This window comes from Nerophis ophidion, linkage group LG15 (assembly GCF_033978795.1).
Source record: "Nerophis ophidion isolate RoL-2023_Sa linkage group LG15, RoL_Noph_v1.0, whole genome shotgun sequence".
Taxonomy (NCBI): Eukaryota; Metazoa; Chordata; class Actinopteri; order Syngnathiformes; family Syngnathidae; genus Nerophis; species Nerophis ophidion.
In genome coordinates, this window is record NC_084625.1 from 31,347,685 (window position 1) to 31,368,910 (window position 21,226).

General features: G+C 40.3%; 1 protein-coding gene across 1 annotated transcript in view; it reads right to left on the reverse strand.

Moving 5' to 3' along the window:
* Window positions 1–3,282: 3,282 nt before the first annotated feature.
* Window positions 3,283–21,226, reverse strand: part of zc2hc1a (zinc finger, C2HC-type containing 1A) — a 48,182-nt gene continuing 30,238 nt past the window's right edge. The window contains exons 6-9 of the mRNA XM_061922009.1: window positions 17,784–17,886; window positions 17,637–17,712; window positions 17,446–17,544; window positions 3,283–5,503 (exon numbers count right to left, since the gene is read on the reverse strand). Of these exons, the coding sequence (XP_061777993.1) occupies window positions 5,368–5,503; window positions 17,446–17,544; window positions 17,637–17,712; window positions 17,784–17,886 (414 nt within the window). The 3' untranslated portion in view covers window positions 3,283–5,367. The remainder of the gene's footprint in view (window positions 5,504–17,445; window positions 17,545–17,636; window positions 17,713–17,783; window positions 17,887–21,226) is intronic.

Below are 21,226 nucleotides of genomic sequence, written 5' to 3' on the forward strand. Positions count from 1 at the left end.
ACACACAAAAGAACCGTTGCGTATGGATTCCCAAGTACCTGGAATTGGTACCGTATTGTTTCAAATGTCTGTGATGAGATAGTTACTTGTCCAGGGTGTATGCCGCCTTCCACCCGATTGTAGCTGAGATAGCCACCAGCGCCCCCCGCGACCCCAAAGGGAATAAGCGGTAGAAATGGATGGATGGATGGTTCAAATGTGAAAGGTACCTATCCCTACAGTCGACGATTGTGCTTTGAGGAGGTAAACGTTGAGCTTTATTAAGCTCTACTGTACATTGACATGTATCTCTCCTCATTATTACCTTGGTTAATGTTCCGCTAGTTTTGCCTTTTGTTGGTCAGGAGTTTAGGATGACGCCAGACATCGCTGTGATTGAAAAAAAGCTCAATTTGCCACAGATGGCTGAGTTCTGCACTCTGTTCAGGGTCACTAGCGGGAAGCTCGTGTTTGACCAACGACACCAACCATAGTTGCTGAAGTACTGTAACTTTTGGAGGTGAAAATGCTACACTGTCACAATAAAGGTGTGTACACGTTGAAAGTTTTGTTGTACAGTACTGTGCATGGGATGTGTGTATTCCAAACATATTTGAATCGAAACAACTATTAAAAAGGTATTGATTTTTTTTTATATACTAACACAATTGCAGTCTGAATAAAAATGTATTCATGGAGGTCATACATTGTGTTGGAGAGCAACCACACACACGTTTCCTGTTATGTAAGACGGTATAGTTCTCACCCCGACTGGAAGTAGTGTTATATGACTAAATGATATATGTAATCGTGTCCAATGTGGCTAGCAATAAAAGCAGCAAAACCTGAAGGTAAATACAGAATGTGCCTGCTGGGATATGCTTTTAAAAGTCATCCAAACATTTGACAACCAAAATATAAATGTTTTTGTGCAGTGGCTTTTGGAGCCTGTCATGAGAATTTAGAAAGATATCACACAAAAAGTAATGCGCTGAATATACCTCATTGAACCCAACATAAGACTTTCTCTGGGGGCAGAAAAAGTCTCAAAAAGACTGGTATTCTAATCTATAGTCAATATTTTGAGATTAGTGCATGAAAGTTGGCAGGTTGCTTAAAAACAGTATTTTAACAAGTCAGCAAACGTCCATCCATCGCGGTGGCAGCAGCCTAAGCAGGGAAGCCCAGACTTTCCTCTCCCCAGCCACTTCGTCCAGCTCTTCCCGGGGGATCCCAGGCCATCCAGGAGACATAGTCTTCCCAACATGTCCTGGGTCCTCCCCGTGGCCTCCTACCGGTTGCACGTGCCCTAATCACCTCCCTGGGGTAGCGTTCGGGTGGCATCCTGACCAGATTCCCAAACCAACTTATCTGGCTCCTCTCCATGTGGAGGAGCAGCGGCTTTACTTTGAGCCCCTATCGAATGGCAGAACTTCTCACCCTATCTCTAAGGGAGAGCCCCGCCACCTGGCGGAGGAAACAAATTTTGGCCGCTTGTACCCGTGATCTTATTCTTTCGGTCATAACCCAAAGCCCATGACCATAGCTTTGGGTTATGACCCAAAGCTCCAGAGGTACCGCACGCCATGTTGCAGAGTCTTGTCAACCAAGACAGCCCCACAGCATCCAGAGCCTTAAGGAACTCCGGGCGGCTCTCATCCACCCCCGGGGCCTTGCTACCGAGGAGCTTTTTAACTACCTCGGCAGCTCAGCCCCAGAAATAGGAGAGCCCACCACAGATTCCCCAGGTACTGCTTCTTCATAAGAAGACGTGTTGGTAGGATTGAGGAGGTCTTCGAAGTATTCCCTCCACCGATCCACAACATCCGCACCATACACGGTGTTGACAGTGCACTGCTTCCCCTTCCTGAGGCGGCGGATGATGGTCCAGAATCGCTCCGAAGCCGTCCGGAAGTCGTTTTCCATGGCTTCCCCGAACTCCTCCCATGTCTGAGTTTTTGCCTCCACGACCGCTGAAGCCCCACATCGCTTGGCCTGTCGGTACCTGTCCATTGCCTCCGGAGTCCTATGAGCAAAAAAAACCCGATAGGACTTTCTTCAGCTTGACAGAATCCCTCACCACCGGTGTCCACCAACAGGTTCTAGGATTACCGCCACGACAGGCACCAACCACCTTGCAGCCACAGCTCCAATCAGCTGCCTCGACAATAGAGGTGCGGAACATGGTCCACTCGGAGTTAGCAAGTTAGCAAACATGATGATGCCAATTGGGTCAAACATACAGTATTCATTTTTTTTCCTTTTGCGACACATTTTTGTCCACTTTTTTAATCTGATTCAGACCATTGTACTTTTAAAATGTTTGGCTCAATAAAGACACAACCTTATTTCATTTTCCAAAAATTCCCTCATTGTTTTCTATTTCCCAACTGACTCAAACTATTCCTAAGTCACAATGCTCCTTGCTAAAGCTAGTCACATGCTAACATGCTAACGTTTATGTGTTAATTTTAGCATGCAAGCTTTTTATATCATTTTGCAGTCACATATTTAGTTATTTTATGTATACATACTAATGTTAGCACACCAACTCTTTCGGCTCGTTTTGCAGGTATACACCGAAGCGTCAAATATTTTGTTACTTGACACTATCTTGACAAAAGGGCGAGCTGAGTTTTCTTTGCTCATTTGACTGGTAAACAACTAAACATGATATTTTGTTATTTGAGAGGACCTGGCTCAAGTGCTAACTGTAAGCATTTGGTTCGGCTTTTTAGCATTCATACGCAATTTTTACTGAAATTGCCTTTTCTAGTTTTGGGATCATGACTTTTGCTTAAATGTAGTAAATTACGCACTTGAGAAACTGTCATTAGACCCCAAATGCCAAGTTATTGTCACAATGTTATACATATTACATATTTTTAAGTTTTACAGTTTTATCTTAAGTCCTTTCAGGGTGTATTTTGGAGCAATATTTGCCACGGAGCACATTTCGGCAGCCCTTATTTAAATCTACCAACTGATTGGTTGGTAGAAAAAAAGCCTTGATTAAAAAGGGTCTGTACATCTGGGGGAGTCTTATATTTGGTCAATGCAGTTTTAGAAACTCCATTTAATCTTTGGTTTCTTTAAGTAGTGTTTTCATGGGATAACTGTAGTTTGAGTGTGCACTTTCTTACACACATGCAGTGATACTTATGTCGAAACATATATGGCTGAAGTTTTTGTAAGATTTCCTACTAAATTCTCAGATTTACTGTAGGATATGACCCAAATTACCATAATTCTCTAAATATCAACAAAAAAAGACAAGAAAGAATGCAAGGGCGACATTCAGAATGAAAAGACACAATTCAGTCAATGTTCATCAAATAAAACAGGCATAATTAGGATGGAATAAATAACTGGGTAGGTAATACAGGATATGAAAAGGAATGCATGAGAATACTACAGTGGTCAGCAATACATGTTTGAGGGGGTTTGGATCCCTGTCTATATACGGTATATACAATGAGACCTGTAAAAAAAAAAAAAAATCCTAACACAACTAAACATGAGAAAACATCTACTTCAGTAGTCAATCATATTGCACTTGGACATAAATTAATTCTGTTATGAGAAAATTGAGAAGCTGTTTCCTTTACGCTTGACTGAGGATTGAGCCACAGGGAATGAGAAAGAACGCCCACGTCTCGACTTATTTATGCCCCACTTCCAACTTAAAATTTTCGCATATCTAAACAAACTCAGAGTTCATTCCTTACGCAACTTTGCTCTCTTCTAAAAAGAGCGGAACCTCTTTTCCTGTCTTTTTTTTTTTTTGACGAAAACCAGACAGTGATTTTTGCATAGTGTGGTTGTGGATGTTCAAGGGGGGTGTTACATACCCATAATACCACTCATCAAACATGAGTTGAATATTTTATGGTAGATTTTTACATTGCACAAAATGGGTAGTATTATGTATTTTCTTCACTACTCCTTTACACCTTTAAAGGCCTACTGAAATTAGATTTTATTTCAACGGGAATAGCAGGTCCATACTATGTGTCATACTTGATCATTTCGCGATATTGCCATATTTTTGCTGAAAGGATTTAGTAGAGAACATCGACTATAGAGTTCGCAACTTTTGGTCGCTAATAGAAAAGCCCTGCCTTTACCGGAACTATGTGCGCGTGACGTCACGAGTTGCAAGGTTCTACACATATTCACATTGTTTTTAATGGGAGCCACCAGCAGTAAGAGAAAGTCGGACCGAGAAAGCTACAATTTTCCCATTAATTTGAGCGAGGATGAAAGATTCATGAATTAGGATATTGATAGTGAAGGACTAGAAAAAAAAAAAAAGCGACGGCTCAGGCCGGCGGTAGTGTGAGCGTTTCAGATGTAATTAGACGCATTTACTAGGATCATTCTGGAAGATCCCTTATCTGCTTATTGTTTTTAATAGTGTTTTAGTGGGATTTTAAAGATTGTAAAGACATACCTCGAGGTCGGATGGCTGCGGTGAACACGCAGTGTCTCATAGAGAAGCCGAGAAGCCAAGCTCACAGCTGCCTTTTTTGAGAGCTGTAGGATGACCAATAATCCTCTGATGTCTCCGGTAAGATATATATCAATTTCCCCATTCAAAAACATGTTGGTTGACGTAGAGAAAACATGTTCGCTTGACCGCTCTGCTTCACAACAAACAAAGAAACACCAGCTGTTTCTCGGTGCTAAAGACAGCTGCAATACACCGCTTTCCACCAACAGCATTGTTCTTTATAGTCTCCATTATTAAATGAACAAATTGCAAAAGATTCAGCAACACAGAAGTCCGAAATACTGCGGTTAAAGCAGACGACTTTTAGCTGCTGGTGGTGTAGGGCTAATATTTCCTAACAGTCCGTGAAGTCACGTGTACGCGTCATCATTCCTCGACGTTTTCAACAATAAATTCTGCGGGAAATTTAAAATTGCAATTTAGTAAACTAAACCGGCCGTATTGGCATGTGTTGCAATGTTAATATTTCATCATTGATATATGAACTATCAGACTGCGTGGTCGGTGGTAGTGGGTTTCAATAGGCCTTTAATGATGGTTATTTTGTACCTTAAACAGAGACCTTCAATGTTTTGTCTCCCACTACCCACAAATTATTAACTAAATAATACTGGAGAGGGACTGCAATACAACTGCAATCCACTAATACAACTAGTTTTATAAGGCTATATGAGGTCTAAAGTATCATAGTAGGGGAACAGTTCTCTCATGGGCGGTTTGCTCAGTATTTGTGTACCATGGAGTTGCTCTTGATATATAATGAGGCTCCATTAAAAGCTACAAATACAATTTTGTTAATTGCCAACACAAACTTGTGGGTTTCAAATGGACAGGTGAAAACAAACAGCGTTGACGTCAAATGAAGTCTTTCTTGGTCAGATACACATCCTCCTAATGCCGCACTCGCAGCAGAATTTTGCAGATTCTATAGGGTACTTGGTCCCACAGGAGTGACAAAACTTGCTGTCTAGTTTGCCATTGCCAACATTGTCCCCACCATCGACGCCATCCCTGGGAAATGTAACACACATTCAGATTAGAAAAGACATTTGCATGCCAATGTGACTTTAAATCATCCTGCTAAAACACATGCCCATCTTTTTTTTACTTAATGTGAACAGTGCTATGTACACAAATGAAAGGAAATACTGTATTTAAGTATGCACCTAAAAATACACATTATGTCTTACGTGTATCTAACATACAATTTTTTAAATTGCAATGTAGTTCAATCATATGTTTAATAAGCAAGACTTCCTTAATGTAAATAATACGTTTAGCGAAAGCTATATGCAATACACAACTCAACAACAAGAGATCAGAATAATGTAGGTTGTGACAAAGCCGTGTAAAGAGTATGGCCAACTAAATCACAGGTGCCACGTTTGCTACCAAGGACATGTGGCCAGAAGCATGCAATTTTCTTATTTTTGCGTTAGTTTTATTGACAAAATAAACCAACTAAATATTTCTATATATTGTTCTAAACATATTCTAGCTCATAAACTTACAAACCCCATTTCCATATGAGTTGGTAAATTGTGTTAGATGTAAATATAAACGGAATACAAAGATTTGCAAATCCTTTTCAACTCATATTCAGTTGAATATGCTACTAAGACAACATATTTGATGATCGAACTGATAAACATTTATTTTTGTACAAATAATCATTAACTTTAGAATTTGATGCCAGCAACACGTGACAAAGAAGTTGGGAAAGGTGGCAATAAATACTGATAAAGTTGAGGAATGCTCATCAAACACTTATTTGGAACATCCCACAGGTGTGCAGGCTAATTGGGAACGAGTGGGTGCCATGATTGGGTATAAAAACAGCTTCCCAAAAAATGCTCAGTCTTTCACAAGAAAGGATGGGGCGAGGCACACCCCTTTGTCCACAACTGCGTGAGCAAATAGTCAAACAGTTTAAGAACAACGTTTCTCAAAGTGCAATTGCAAGAAATTTAGGGATTTCAACATCTACGGTCCATAATATTATCAAAAGGTTCAGAGAATCTGGAGAAATCACTCCACGTAAGCGGCATGGCCGAAAATGACCGTGACCTTCAAACCCTCAGACAGCACCGTACTCAGACAGCACCGTATCAAAAACCGACATCAATCTCTAAAGGATATCACCACATGGACTCAGGAAAACTTCAGAAAACCACTGTCACTAAATACAGTTTGTCGCTACATCTGTAAGTGCAAGTTAAAGCTCTTCTATGCAAAGCGAAAGCCATTTATCAACAACATCCAGAAACGCCGCCAGCTTCTCTGGGCCTGGGATCATCTAAGATGGACTGATGCAAAGTGGTAAAGTGTTCTGTGGTCTGACGAGTCTACATTTCAAATTGTTTTTGGAAATATTCGACATCGTGTCATCTGGACCAAAGGGGAAGCGAACCATCCAGACTGTTAACGACGCAAAGTTCAAAAGCCAGGATCTGTGATGGTATGGGGGTGCATTAGTGCCCAAGGCATGGGTAACTTACACATCTGTGAAGGCACCAATAATGCTGAAAGGTACATACAGGTTTTGGAACAACATATGCTGCCATCTAAGCGCCAACTTTATCATGAACGCCCCTGCTTATATCAGCAAGACAATGCCAAGTTGTGTTACAACAGCGTGGCTTTGTAAAAAAAGAGTGTGGGTACTCTCCTGGCCCGCTTGCAGTCCAGATCTGTCTCCCATCGAAAATGTGTGGCGCATTATGAAGCGTAAAATACGACAGCGGAGACCCTGGACTGTTGAACGACTGAAGCTCAACATAAAACAAGAATGGGAAAGAATTCCACTTTCAAAGCTTCAACGATTAGTTTCCTCCACTCCCAAACGTTTATTGAGTGTTGTTAAAAGAAAAGGTGATGTAACACAGTGGTGAATAATGCCCTTTCCCAACTACTTTGGCACGTGTTGCATCCATGAAATTCTAAGTTAATTATTATTTGCAAAAAAAAAATAAAGTTAAATGAGTTTGAACATCAAATATCTTGTCTTTGTAGTGCATTCAAATGAATATGGGTTGAAAAGGATTTGCAAATCATTATATTCTCTTTATATTTACATCTAACACAATTTCCCAACTCATAAGTAAACAAGGTTTGTACAATAAAACATGCTTTTTTTTAGTATAATTTTGCAGCCGTATTGCAGGGTCGCTAACACGCAACCGATAAATGCAGTACACGTAAAAAATACACAGAACGACCAAAAAAAAGCTTATTGTACTGATTTTGCTTTGTACATAATTTTAACTGCTTGGAAATGCACTAAATCATTTTTATTTTTTTATTTTTTTAATCCGTCCGTTTAATCCATTTTATTCTTGTTACTCTCGGTGTCTCCTAGCCACTCAGGCAAATCATATTGTCAAAAAATGCATTTTCTCATCGATAATGTGACATCATTAGTGGCAAGTGCGCGATCTTTCAGTCAATTAGTGCGCAAGAAATATACATATATATATATATATACTATAAAAACAGTACCACTTTTTATATTTTCTTTTATTTGTTTGTTATTGTAGCGACATGGTGGTTAATGTTTTGGAGACTTGTATGCGTGTGCATATACTCCGGGCTGTGTGTGTGTGTGTGTGTATATATATATATATATATATATATATATATATATATATATATATATATATATATATATATATGTATACACATACACAGCCCGGCCCCCAGGCAAATTGTTTTAACCCAATGCGGCCCCCGAGTCAAAAGGTCTAAGTGATCTTTCATTTTTGTAACATGGTAGGTGAATAAGTGTACTTTTGTAGTTATTTCCACATATTTCTGCACTAGAGCTGGGCGATATGTACCAAAACTAATAGTGAGGTATTTTTAGTTTGAATACCGGTATCCGATATATACCGGTACATTAAAAGAAAACTTTCAAAGTGCTTAACATTGCTTCAGTGTTTCATGGCTAGATAAACATGTTTGTTTTAAGTAGTAAAGTAATGTGCTGTTTATTCTTTAAAAAATATTAAATTAGCTGTTACTAAGTCAAAGCAGTTTTCGTTCATTTTGTTTATGAATGTGCGCATTTGTGCATAGGATGAATGGTGCTTCTACTCGCTCACTGCGGTGAAAGCCACTGGCTGTTAAGTTTAAAACTACGACTCTACCTTCGCTTATTCTGCACAAGGGATGGTTTTAGGCACTTATAAACCGACTTCTAGTTATACAAACCCCGTTTCCATATGAGTTGGGAAATTGTGTTTGATGTAAATATAAACAGAATACAATGGTTTGCAAATCCTTTTCAACCCATATTAAATTGAATGCACTCCAAAGACAAGATATTTGATGTTCAAACTCATAAACTTCATTTTTTATTTGCAAATAATAATTAACTTAGAATTTCATGGCTGCAACACGTGCCAAAGTAGGGAAAGGGCATATTCACCACTGTGTTACATCACCTTTTCTTTTAACAATACTCAATAAACATTTGGGAACTGAGGAAACAAATTTTTGAAGCTTTGAAGTGGAATTCTTTCCCATTCTTGTTTTATGTAGAGCTTCAGTCGTTCAACAGTCCGGGGTCTCCGCTGTTGTATTTTACGCTTCATAATGCGCCACACATTTTCGATGGGAGACAGGTCTGGACTGCAGGCGGGCCAGGAAAGTACCCGCACTCTTTTTTTACGAAGCCACGCTGTTGTAACACGTGCTGAATGTGGCTTGGCATTGTCTTGCTGAAATAAGCAGGGGCGTCCATGAAAAAGACGGCGCATAGATGGCAGCATATGTTGTTCCAAAATCTGTATGTACCTTTCAACATAATGGTGCCTTCACAGATGTGTAAGTTAACCATGACTTGGGCACTAATGCACCACCATACCATCACAGATGCTGGCTTTTGAACTTTGCGTCGATAACAGTCTGTATGGTTTGCTTCCCCTTTGGTCCGGATGACACGATGTCGAATATTTCCAAAAACAATTTGAAATGTGGACTTGTCAGACCACAGAACACTTTTCCACTTAGCATCAGTCCATCTTAGATGATCTCAGGCCCAGAAATGCCGGCGGCGTTTCTGGATGTTGTTGATAAATGGCTTTTGCTTTACATAGGAGAGCTTTAACTTGCACTTACAGATGTAGCAACGAACTGTATTTGGTGAAAAGGGTTTTCTGAAATGTTCCTGAGCCCATGTGGTGATATCCTTTAGAGATTGATGTCGGGTTTTGATACGGTGCTGTCTGAGGGATCAAAGGTCACGTCATTCAATGTTGGTTTCTGGCCATGCCGCTTACGTGGAGTGATTTCTCCAGTTTCTCTGAACCTTTTGATGATATTATGGACCGTAGATGTTGAAATTCCTAAATTTCTTGCAATTGCACTTTGAGAAACGTTGTTCTTAAACTGTTTGACTATTTGCTCACGCAGTTGTGGACAAAAGTGTGTGTACCTCGCCCAATCATTTCTTGTTAAAGACTGAGCATTTTTTGGGAAGTTGTTTTTATACCCAATCATGGCACCCACCTGTTCCCAATTAGCCTGCACACCTGCAGGATGTTCCAAATAAGTGTTTGATGATCATTCCTCAACTTTATCAGTATTTATTGCCACTTTTCCCAACTTCTTTGTCACGTGTTGCTTTCTAAAATATACTGGTATTAACTATAAAACCGAGATGTCTCTCAGCATTATTCTGCGCAATACCTCAGATATGAAAACACTGGTGAGCAATAGAGAATATGGAGTGATTTTCAGTAAAGAACATATTTTGCTTTATTCATTACTGATGTATATTTTGCCACTTTATGTTGCATATTTTTCATATTAGATTTCCAGTTAATTTTATCATCTATTATTACAACCAAAATGTGTTTTTATTTTAACTCTTTCAACAGTGTACTCTATTCAGACTGGTATTTTTGTTGGACTTTTTCTTCTAGTGCTACCGAATTACATTATTTTAGTTTTATGAGATTGAAAGACTGTTCGACAAAAACAACCTCTCTCTTATTTCTGAAAATGTATTCTGGTATTATTTGTATTAACTTCTATGTGTTCTCCCCTGAAAAAAACGCAGTGTTGTGTATTTACCTCGCACAAGACACTGTAGTTGGTAGATCTCCAGTGTTGACAGAACTCTATCTGATGTTTTTTTCTGTAGTGACTGTGCCAGAGGTAGACATGCACTCTACTAAAGTGGCAAATTATGAAGCATTGAATCTATCGCAGAACCAAAAAAATAATCTCAAGATCCCCACCATATCAATTCCTAGATGTAATTGAAATGATTTAAGCCGCACCACGCACGCATAATAGACATATCTTTATTAATATCAGTACTGCGGATAACATTAACAAAAATGCCTCAAAACAGGCCATTAACTATAATATGGGCTTTTTAATAATTAGATCATTATCAAAGCGCTATTAGTCAATGAGCTCAATCGATACAACAATCTCAACATTAATGGTTTCAGTGAAACTTGGCTAAAACCAGATAAATGTTTCCCGTTTAACTAGGCATCTCCTCTAACTATACAGGTGCACATATTTATTGCCCATCCCTTTAAAATGGGTGGAGGGGTCACACTAATATTCAATGAAAACCTTCACCTTAGCCCTAACCTAAGTAATAAAAATAAATCATTTGAGGTGCTTACTATGAGTTCTGTCACACTGCTACCTCTGCATCTGGTTATCTATCGCCCCCCCAGGCCCTATTTGGACTTTATAAGCAAATGTTCAGAGTATGTTGCTGATCTAGTGACGCACGTGTGATGGGATGTAAATTTAGTTAGTAGTATAATTCAGTGATTGTATATAGCGGGTTAGGCGCTTGAGATATATTCCTATGTCATTTTATATTCGCAACTTAAATATGTGTATTGTTAATGGCAACGGTAAAGCACCGTTATTTGTAATATAGGGAGTTAATTTTTTTGTAATTCCAGCATTTGTAAGAGCCATTGTAATACTGGGCGACTCCAGCAGGGGGCACGTTGTACTGGAAACTATACTAGAGTACACGTGACTTCCTCGCAGTCATTATAGATTTGTACAGAACGAAGTTGTGTCCTTGTGTCTGTAAAACTAAAACATCTCCCTTCTCAGGTACAAGTGTTTTTATGTAAATAGTTTTACCCCCGAATTTATCTTTGTACTGTTTAAACATGTTTGATAGAATATATTTTTATAATCTGTGTCTTCTCAGTCGACAATGCTTTATATATGACCAAGCTAATGCTACTGCTAACTGCCGATGTCGAGGCGGATGCTAGCTGCATCATCAGTGTTGGATATATACAAAGGTACTGTGTGTAAATCATTATTAATCTGTGTGTATTTCTGCTTAAATGTGTGTTTTATAGAGTTTCTGGGACTAATTCAGTGTAATTTGTTAATATTAAAGGCCTACTGAAACCCACTACTACCGACGACGCAGTTTATATATCAATGATGAAATATTAACATTGCAACACATGCCAATACGGCCTTTTTAGTTTACTAAATTGTAATTTTAAATCACCCACAAAGTGTCCTGTTGAAAACATCGCGGAATGCTGACGTGTACGCGTGACGTCACGGACTGTTAATAAATATTAGCGCTGCGCACACACACAGCTAAAAGTAGTCTGCTTTAACCGCATAATTACACAGTATTTTGGACATTTGTGTTACTGAATCTTTTGCAATTTGTCCAATTAATAATGGAGAAGTCAAACTAGAAAGATGGAGTTGGGAAGCTTTAGCCACACAAACACACGGTGATTCCTTGTTTAAAATTGTCCGAGGTGAAACTTTACTATGGATCAGAGCAGTCAAGCGAACATGGATCACGACCAAATGTCAACCAGCAGTTTTCGGTGAGAAAATTGTCGTAAAAAGCCGCCTCTTACCGGAGATCAGCTGAGCTTGTGCCGTCCGTACAGCTGCCATTGACTTCCATCAGACACTGGCCTCAAGACACCCGTGGATACACCCTTCCGACTATCAGGTACTATTAAACTCACTAAAACACTCGCAACACAATAGAAAGATAAGGGATTTCCAGAATTATCCTAGTAAATGTGTCTAAAAACATCTGAATCCGTCACAATGCAATCACGTTTTTTTTTTTTTACTTTTTTTTTTGTTTTTTCTAGTCCGTCGCTATCAATATCCTCAAACACGAATCTTTCATCCTCGCTCAAATTAATGGGGAAATTTTCGTTTTCTCGGTCCGAATAGCTCTTTTTGTTGGAGGCTCCCATTAAAAACAATGTGAGGATGTGAGCAGTCATCAACGGGTGACGTCATCGTCTGCGACTTCCGGTAAAGACAGGGCTTTTCTGTTAGCGACCAAAAGTTGCGAACTTTATCGTCGATGTTCTCTACTGAATCCTTTCAGCAAAAATATGGCAATATCGCGAAATGATCAAGTATGACACAGAATGGACCTGCTATCCCCGTTTAAAAAAGAAAATATTTCAGTAGGCCTTTAAGGAATGATTACTGACTTTTGTTACTCAAACAATGTGAGCTTACTGTCTGGGGTGAACCTTTGTATTTACTTGAGACATCTTCAAATACTGTGTACATGTATACATGTTTGATGTTTGATTTGTGGCAGTCATTACAGACGTGTACAGAACAAAGTTGTGTCCTTGTGTCTGTAAAACTAAAAAATCTCCATTCTCAAAGCGATTACACACGCAGACAATATAGTTATAATGTGGGATTTTAATATCCATATGAATACCCCGTCAGATATAGACTTTGTCCGTGGTGTCACCAACTCGAAAGTTATGGTACTCTCGTACATTAAGGTAATGTCCGATCACTACCTTATAAAATTTGAAATTCTGACTTGTCAACAAACTACTAATAACCAATGCTTTAGCAGCCGCCACATTAATGCTGGCACAACTACAACTCATTGAACTCGGTATTGGCACCATTCCCAAATTATGTGGGCTGTATCGATAACCTCACTAACAACTTTAACGATGCCCTGCACAATGCCATCGATAGTTTCGCACCGCACTGCTAAAGCTGAAAAAGGCCCCTAAAAGGCATACCTCCTGGTTCACAGAGGAAACCAGAGCTTTTAAACTATCATGTATAAGCTGGAACGCAAATAGCGTGCAACTAAACTTGAGGTTTTCCATCAAGCATGACGTGAACGTTTAATAACTGATAAATGCACTCTTACCACAGCTAAAACTAATTTCTACTAAAATCTTATTCGGCTCAATAAAAACGATCCTAAATATTTGTTTAATACAGTAGCGTCGCTACCCCAACAAGGAAATTCTCCTAGTAGCTCCGCCCACTCGGCTGATGACTTTATGCAATTCTTTCTTACAATAATTGAAGTAATTAGAAAGGAGATTAGAGATAGCGCATGCCAGCTCCAATTGGGTTCTATTAACACAAATACGAATGTATGTACGACGGATATTGTGCTCCAAAATAACCTTTCTTTTTGAAGAAATAACACAGGAACCTCATGCGTCTTGTAAACGGGCCAAAACAAAAAACATGTTATCTTGACCCGCTTATCAAGGAGCTGTTTGTAATATTAGGACCATAACTGCTAAATATTATAAACATATCACTTTCCTCTTGTACTGTTCCATTCAAAACAGCGGTTATTCATCCACTGCTCAAAAGACCTAACCTCGATCCTGACCTCATACTAAACTACCGGGCGGTGACCCACCTTCCCTTTATCTCAAAAATCCTCGAAAAAATTGTTGCACAGCAGCTAAATGAACACTTAGCGTCTAACAATCTCAGTGAACCCTTTCAGTCTGGTTTCAGGGCAAATCACTCCTAAACAGCCCTCGTAAAAATGACTAATGATCTATTGCGAACGATGAATGCTGATGCGTCATCCATGTTGCTGCTACTTGATCTTAGCGCTGCTTTCGATACTGTCGATCATAACATTTTATTAGAATGTATCAAAACACGTATTGGTAGGTCAGACTTAGCCTTTTCTTGGTTTAACTCCTATCTTACTGACAGGATGCAGTGCGTCTCCCATAACAATGTGACATCGGAGTATGTTAACGTAACGTGCGGAGTGCCACAGGGTTTGGTTCTTGGCCCTGCATTCTTTAGCATCTAAATGCTGCCGCGAGGTGACATTATATGCAAATACAGTGTTAGCATTCACTGTTATGCTGATGACACCCAACTCTACATGCCCGTAAAGCTGACCAACATTGCAGATTGTAGTCACCTGGAGGCGTGTCTTAATGAAATCATACAATGGATGTCCAGTAACTTTTTGCTAAGAAAACGTAAATGTTGATTATCGGTCCTGCGAGACACCGGCACTGATTTAAAGGGCCACCTTAACATTTGACAACAAAAGAATTGTACAAAGCAACTCAGTAAGGAATTGATCGGTATGATCTTTGGCCCAACTTTTTTATTTGAGTCACACATCAAGAGTGTTACTTAAATAGCCTTCTTTCATCTGCGTAATATTGCTAAAAGTTGTCCCATTTTGTCCACCACAGACGCTGAGATCATTATTCATGTGTTTGTTACGTCTCGTCTCGAATACTTTAACATATTATTTTCGGCTCTCCCTTTGTCAAGCATTAAAAGATTACAGTTGGTACAAAATGTGGCTGCTAGACTTTTGACAAAAACAAGAAAGTTTGATCATATTACGCCTATACAGGCTTCCTGTGCACTTAAAGGCTTACTGAAATGAGATTTTCTTATTTAAACGGAGATAGCAGGTCCATTCTATGTGTCATACTTGATCATTTCGCAATATTACCATAATTTTGCTGAAAGAATTTAGTAGAGAACATCGACGATAAAGTTTGCAACTTTTGGTCGCTAATAAAAAAGCCTTGCCTTTACCGGAAGTAGCAGACGATGTGCGCATGACGTCACGGGTTGTAGGGCTCCTCGCATCCTCACACTGTTTATAATCATAGCCAGCAGTATCTAGAGCTATTCGGACCGAGAAAGCGACAATTTCCCCATTAATTTGAGCAAGGATGAAAGATTTGTGGATGAGGACGTTTAGAGTGAAGTACTAGAAAAAAAAGAAAAGGCGACGGCGCCGGGCGGCGTTTCAGATGTAATTAGACACATTTACTAGGATAATTCTGGAAGATCCCTTATTTGCTTATTGTTTTAATTGTGTTTTAGTGAGATTGTAAAGTCATACCTGAAAGTCGGATGGCTGCGGTGAACGCCAGTGTCTCTCAGAGAAGCCAATGGAGGAGCCAAGATCACAGCTGCCTTTTTGACAGCTGCAGGAGGAAGTCGCGTAATCCACTGAAGTCTCCGGTAAGAGCTGACTTAATATCACAATTTTCCCATCCAAAAACTTGCTGGTTGACGTAGAGAAACATGTTTGCTTGACCGCTCTGTGTTAAAGCTTCACAACAAAGAAACACCGGCTGTGTTTTGGTGCTAAAGGCAGCTGCAATCCACCGCTTTAAACCAACAGCATTATTCTTTGACATCTCCATTAATTGAACAAATTACAAAAGATTCAGCAACAAAGATGTCCAAATTACTGTGTAATTATGCGATGAAAAGAGACGACTTTTAGCCGTGTGTTGTGCTGGGCTAATATGTCCGCTACAACAGAAGACGTCACGCGCACACATCATTCCGCGATGTTTTCAACAAGAAACTCCTCGGGAAATTTAAAATTGTAGTTTAGTCAACTAAACCGGCCGTATTGGCATGTGTTGCAATGTTAAAATTTCATCATTGATATACAAACCATCAGACTGTGTGGTTGGTGGTAGTGGGTTTCAGTAGGCCTTTAAGATGCGACTTTAAGGTTTTGCTACTTATGTATAAAATACTAATTGGTCTAGCTCCATCTTAGCTTGCTTATTTTATTAAACTTATTAGTGATTCCCAGAGCCCAAAAAGAGTCTTCGGGCTACAGAGTGTTTTGTATCCGGGCTCCAGTAATCTGGAATGCCCTCCCGGTAACAGTTAGAGATGCTACCTCAGTAGAAGCATTTGAGTCCCATCTTAAAACTCATTTATACACACAAACCTTTAAATAGGCCCCATTTTTTACCAAATAATCTGCCGTCTGTCTTTTCTGTTCTGCCCAATTCTCGTGTGTGGAGTGATTATGAGGTGGCCACAGATCAGTTTCCATGGAGAGGGCGTTGGCTGTTCCAAGTCTGCACCCAAAATGGACCATTGCCCTATGCATAATCACTTGCTGACGTCTCTGCGCTGCTGACTTGTCTACATATAAGAGGATCCACTGCTGGCCTCACTATGAACTGGATTTCCACGTTATTGACTGTATCCACTCGGCATCCATTGCACCAAATGGAGAGTCCCCATATCTACGGTTCCTTCCAAGGTTTCTCGTTGTTCTTATTGGGTTGTTTTTTTCTTGCCCTGATGTTGGATCTGAGCTGAAGATGTCATGGCTTTCGCAGCTCTGAGACATTTGTGATTAAGGGCTATATAAGTAAACTTTTATTGATTGATTGATTGAGAGTGAACGTTGTCTGTCTATCTGTGTTGGCCCGGCGATGAGGTGGCGACTTGTCCAGGGTGTACGCTGCCTTCCGCCCGATTGTAGCTGAGATAGGCGCCAGCGCCCCCCGCGACCCCGAAAGGGAATAAGCGGTAGAAAAATGGATGGATGGATGGATGATTGAGAGTGAACCGTCATTTCCCATACTTGTCTTCTTTTGGGGTTATTAGTAAAGTGATGTAAAATCTTTCCACAATTCTCACGGGTGGAGAAGCCCCATGCTGCACAACAGGGCATTTTTACATGCCGAAAAACTAACAAGGAAGCCCTGCAAATACACAGCATCAGCTCGAAATTGGTAGCAAACATGGTGCCCTGTAGTCCCGTGAGTGTCTTTTGACCAGTTGTGGAGATCGCCTGAAACCGAGTTGGCCATACTTTCTCTATACACAACTGTGGGGGGTGATTTTCTTTCTTGTCTTTTGGGGAGTTGGCTTACCTCGTTATGCAAGAATTTTCTTGTTTGTTCTTGTTGAGTGGTCCTCTTACAGCCGCTGGGTTCCTCAAAGAACCCACTGCTCGGTTTTTCATTCCCACACTGACATATTTGCATTACAAAGAAAGGGGAAAGAGGGATTAAAATACCAAGCGGTATGTGTTATCAATTAGCAGATCTTTACAGTTGCTCACCCAGAACCAGGACTTGTGAGCCCAGTAGTGTTTGTCCTCTTTGAAGCTGCAGTTGAAGCATGACTTAGAGACACTCCTGAGATAGGCAGAGGTGTTGTCAAAGTCATTTGAATGTGTTGAAAATACATTGTATGAAGTCAGTGTTACCAGTTGTCTGGCCAAGGCCTGATCTCTGAGGTGGTGGGCGTGTGGAGGCCATTGGAATGGCTGACGCTGTCGAGTTGGCCTTCTTGACAACCGGAGACTTATACTGGGAACAGAGGCAGGGGCAATGGTCAATCAATGTAATATTCAATATAAGTGACACAGCACATTATAGTAGGTGGATTTAATGAAAATGTCCAAAATCGGATAAGGAACAACTGATTAGATTTTGGGCCTGATCCCGATCATTTCTATTCGATTATCTTCCGTTTATGTTTCTTTGTGTACGCTCGAACCCCAGAGACAAAGACAATGGATGGCTGACAAGAGTGTTCCCTCGGTTTCTTTCATTCCACTATAGAAAGTGTCTCCGCAGGTTAAAACATTTCAAATGTAAGACTTTTAAAGAGGTTTATGACACCATAAAGAAATAAAATTGAAAGGCCTACCGAAAACCACTACTACCGACCACGCAGTCTGATAATTTATACATCAATGATGAAATATTAACATTGCAACACATTCCAATAAGGCCAGTTTAGTTTACAAAATTACAATTTAAAATTTCCCGCGGAGCTTCTTGTTGAAAACGTCGCGGAATGATGACCCGTATGATGACGCGTGCACGTAACGTCTCGGGTTGGAGGGGACATATTAGCCCAGCACCACACACGGCAAAAAGTCGTCTCTTTTTATCGCATAATTACACAGTAATTTGGACATCTGTGTTGCAGTATCTTTTGCAATTTGTCCAATTAATAATGGAGACTATAAAGAACAATGCTGTTGGTGGAAAGCGGTGGATTGCAGCTGCCTTTAGCAACCGAGACACAGCCTGTGCTTCTTTGTTTGTTGTGAAGCTTTAACACAGACCGGTCAAGCGAACATGTTTTCTACGTCAACCAGCAAGTTTTTGGATGGGAAATTGTGATATTAAGTCGGCTCTTACCGAAGACTTCCGTGGATTATGGGACTTCCTACTGCAGCTCAAAGAGGCAGCTGTGATCTTGGCTCCTCCATCAGCTTCTCTGAGAGACACTGGCGTTCGACACAGCCATCCGACTTTCAGGTATGTCTTTACAATCTCACTAAAACACTATTAAAACAATAAGCAGATAAGGGATCTTCCAGAATTATCCTAGTAAATGTGTCTAATTACATCTGAAACGGTCCCACTGCCGCCGCCTGGAGCCGTCGCTTTTTCTTTTCTTTTTTTTGTGCTTCTCTCTAACTTTCCTTATCCACCAATCTTTCATCCTCGCTCAAATTAATGGGGAAATTGTCGCTTTCTCGGTCCGAATAGCTCTAGCTACTGCTGGCTATGATTATAAACAATATGATGATGTGAGGAGCCCTACAACCCGTGACGTCACGCGCACATCATCTGCTACTTCCAGTAAAGGCACGGCTTTTTATTAGCGACCAAAAGTTGCGAACTTTATCGTCGATGTTCTTTACTAAATCCTTTCAGCAAAAATATGGCTATGTCGCGAAATGATCAAGTATGACACGTAGAATGGACCTGCTATCCCTGTTTAAATGAGAAAATCTCATTTTAGTAGGCCTTTAAGACACATTTAGATCCTTCCATCCATCTTTTTCCGCTTATACAAAGTCGGGGTCCTTGGTGGCAGCAGCCTTAGCAAAGAAGCCCAGCTGTTTGGTGCATATGCACAAACAACAGTCAGGATCCGTCCCCCCACCCAAAGGCGGAGGAAAGCTACTCTCTCGTCTACTGAGTTCACTCCAGCCTACAGGCTCTGAGCTACAGGGCAACAAGTGTTGCCAGCCCCCGCTCATCGCCTCTCCCTGCTTGTAACGCTAGAATAGAAGAGAGTCCTGTCCCTCTCAAGAAGACTCGTTCCAGATCCATTTGCTGTGCGTCGAAGTGAATCAGACTACAAACCCAATTTCCATGAGTTGGGATATTGTGTTAGATGTAAATATAAACAGAATACAATGATTTGCAAATCATTTTCAACCCATATTCAGTTGAATATGGGTTGAAAGAGTCAAGAATCCTGAACACTTGTTATGCTGAGGAGACCAAAGTGGCGTGGGAGGAAGGAAAACTGTCAGATGTAGTAGTCGTAATGATTTGTGCAGTCCTTTGAGACATTTGTGATTTGGGGCTATATAAATAAACATTGATTGATTGATTGAATATGCTACAAAAACAACATATTTGATGTTCAAACTAATGAAAATTGTTTTTTTTTTGCAAATCATTAACTTTAGAATTTGATGCTAGCAACACGTGACAAAGAACTTGGGAAAGGTGGGAATAAATACAGATTAAGTTGAGGAATGCTCATCAAACACTTATTTGGAACATCCCACAGGTGCACGCACTGCAGGCTAATTGGAAACAGGTGGACGCCATGATTGGGTATAAAAACAGCTTCCCAAAAAATGCTCAGTCTTTCACAAGAAAGGATGGGGCAAGGTACACCTCTTTGTCCAAAACTGCGTGAGCAAAAAGTCAAACAGTTAAAGAACAACGTTTCTCAAAGTGCAATTGCAGGAAATTTAGGGATTTCAACATCTACGGTCCATAATATCATCAAACGGTTCAGAGAATCTGGAGAAATCACTCCACATAAGCAGCATGGCCGGAAACCAACATTGAATGACCGTGACCATCGATCCTTCAGACAGCACTATATAAAAACAGACATCAATCTCTAAAGGATTTCACCACATGGGCTCAGGAACACTTCAGAAAACCACTGTCAATAAATACAGTTCGTCGCTACATTTGTAAGTGCAAGTTAAAGCTCTACTATGCAAAGCGAAAGCCATTTATCAACAACATCCAGAAACGCCGCCGGCTTCTCTGGGCCCGAGATCATCTAAGATGGACTGCTGCAAAGTGGAAAACTGTTCTGTGGTCTGACAAGTCCACATTTCAAATTGTTTTTAGAAATTTTTGACATCATGTCATCCGGACCAAAGGGGAAGCGAACCATCCAGACTGTTATCGACGCAAAGTTCAAAAGCTAGCATCTGTGATGCTATGGAGGTGCTGTACTGCCCAAGGCAAGGGTAACTTACACACCTGTGAAGGCACCATTTTATGCTGAAAGGTACATACAGGTTTTGGAACCACATATGCTGCCATCTAAGCGCTGTCTTTTTCATGGACGCCCCTGCTTATTTCAGCAAGATAATGCCATGCCACATTCTGCACGTGTTACAACAGCGTGGCTTTGTAAAAAAGGAGTGCGGGTACTTTCCTGGCCCGCCTGCAGTCCAGACCTGTCTCCCATCGAAAATGTGTGGCGCATTATGAAGCGTAAAATACAACAGCGGAGACCCCGGATTGTTGAACGACTGAAGCTCTACATAAAACAAGAATGGGAAAGAATTCCACTTTTAAAGCTTCAATCAATCAATCAATGTTTACTTATATAGCCCTAAATCACTAGTGTCTCAAAGGGCTGCAC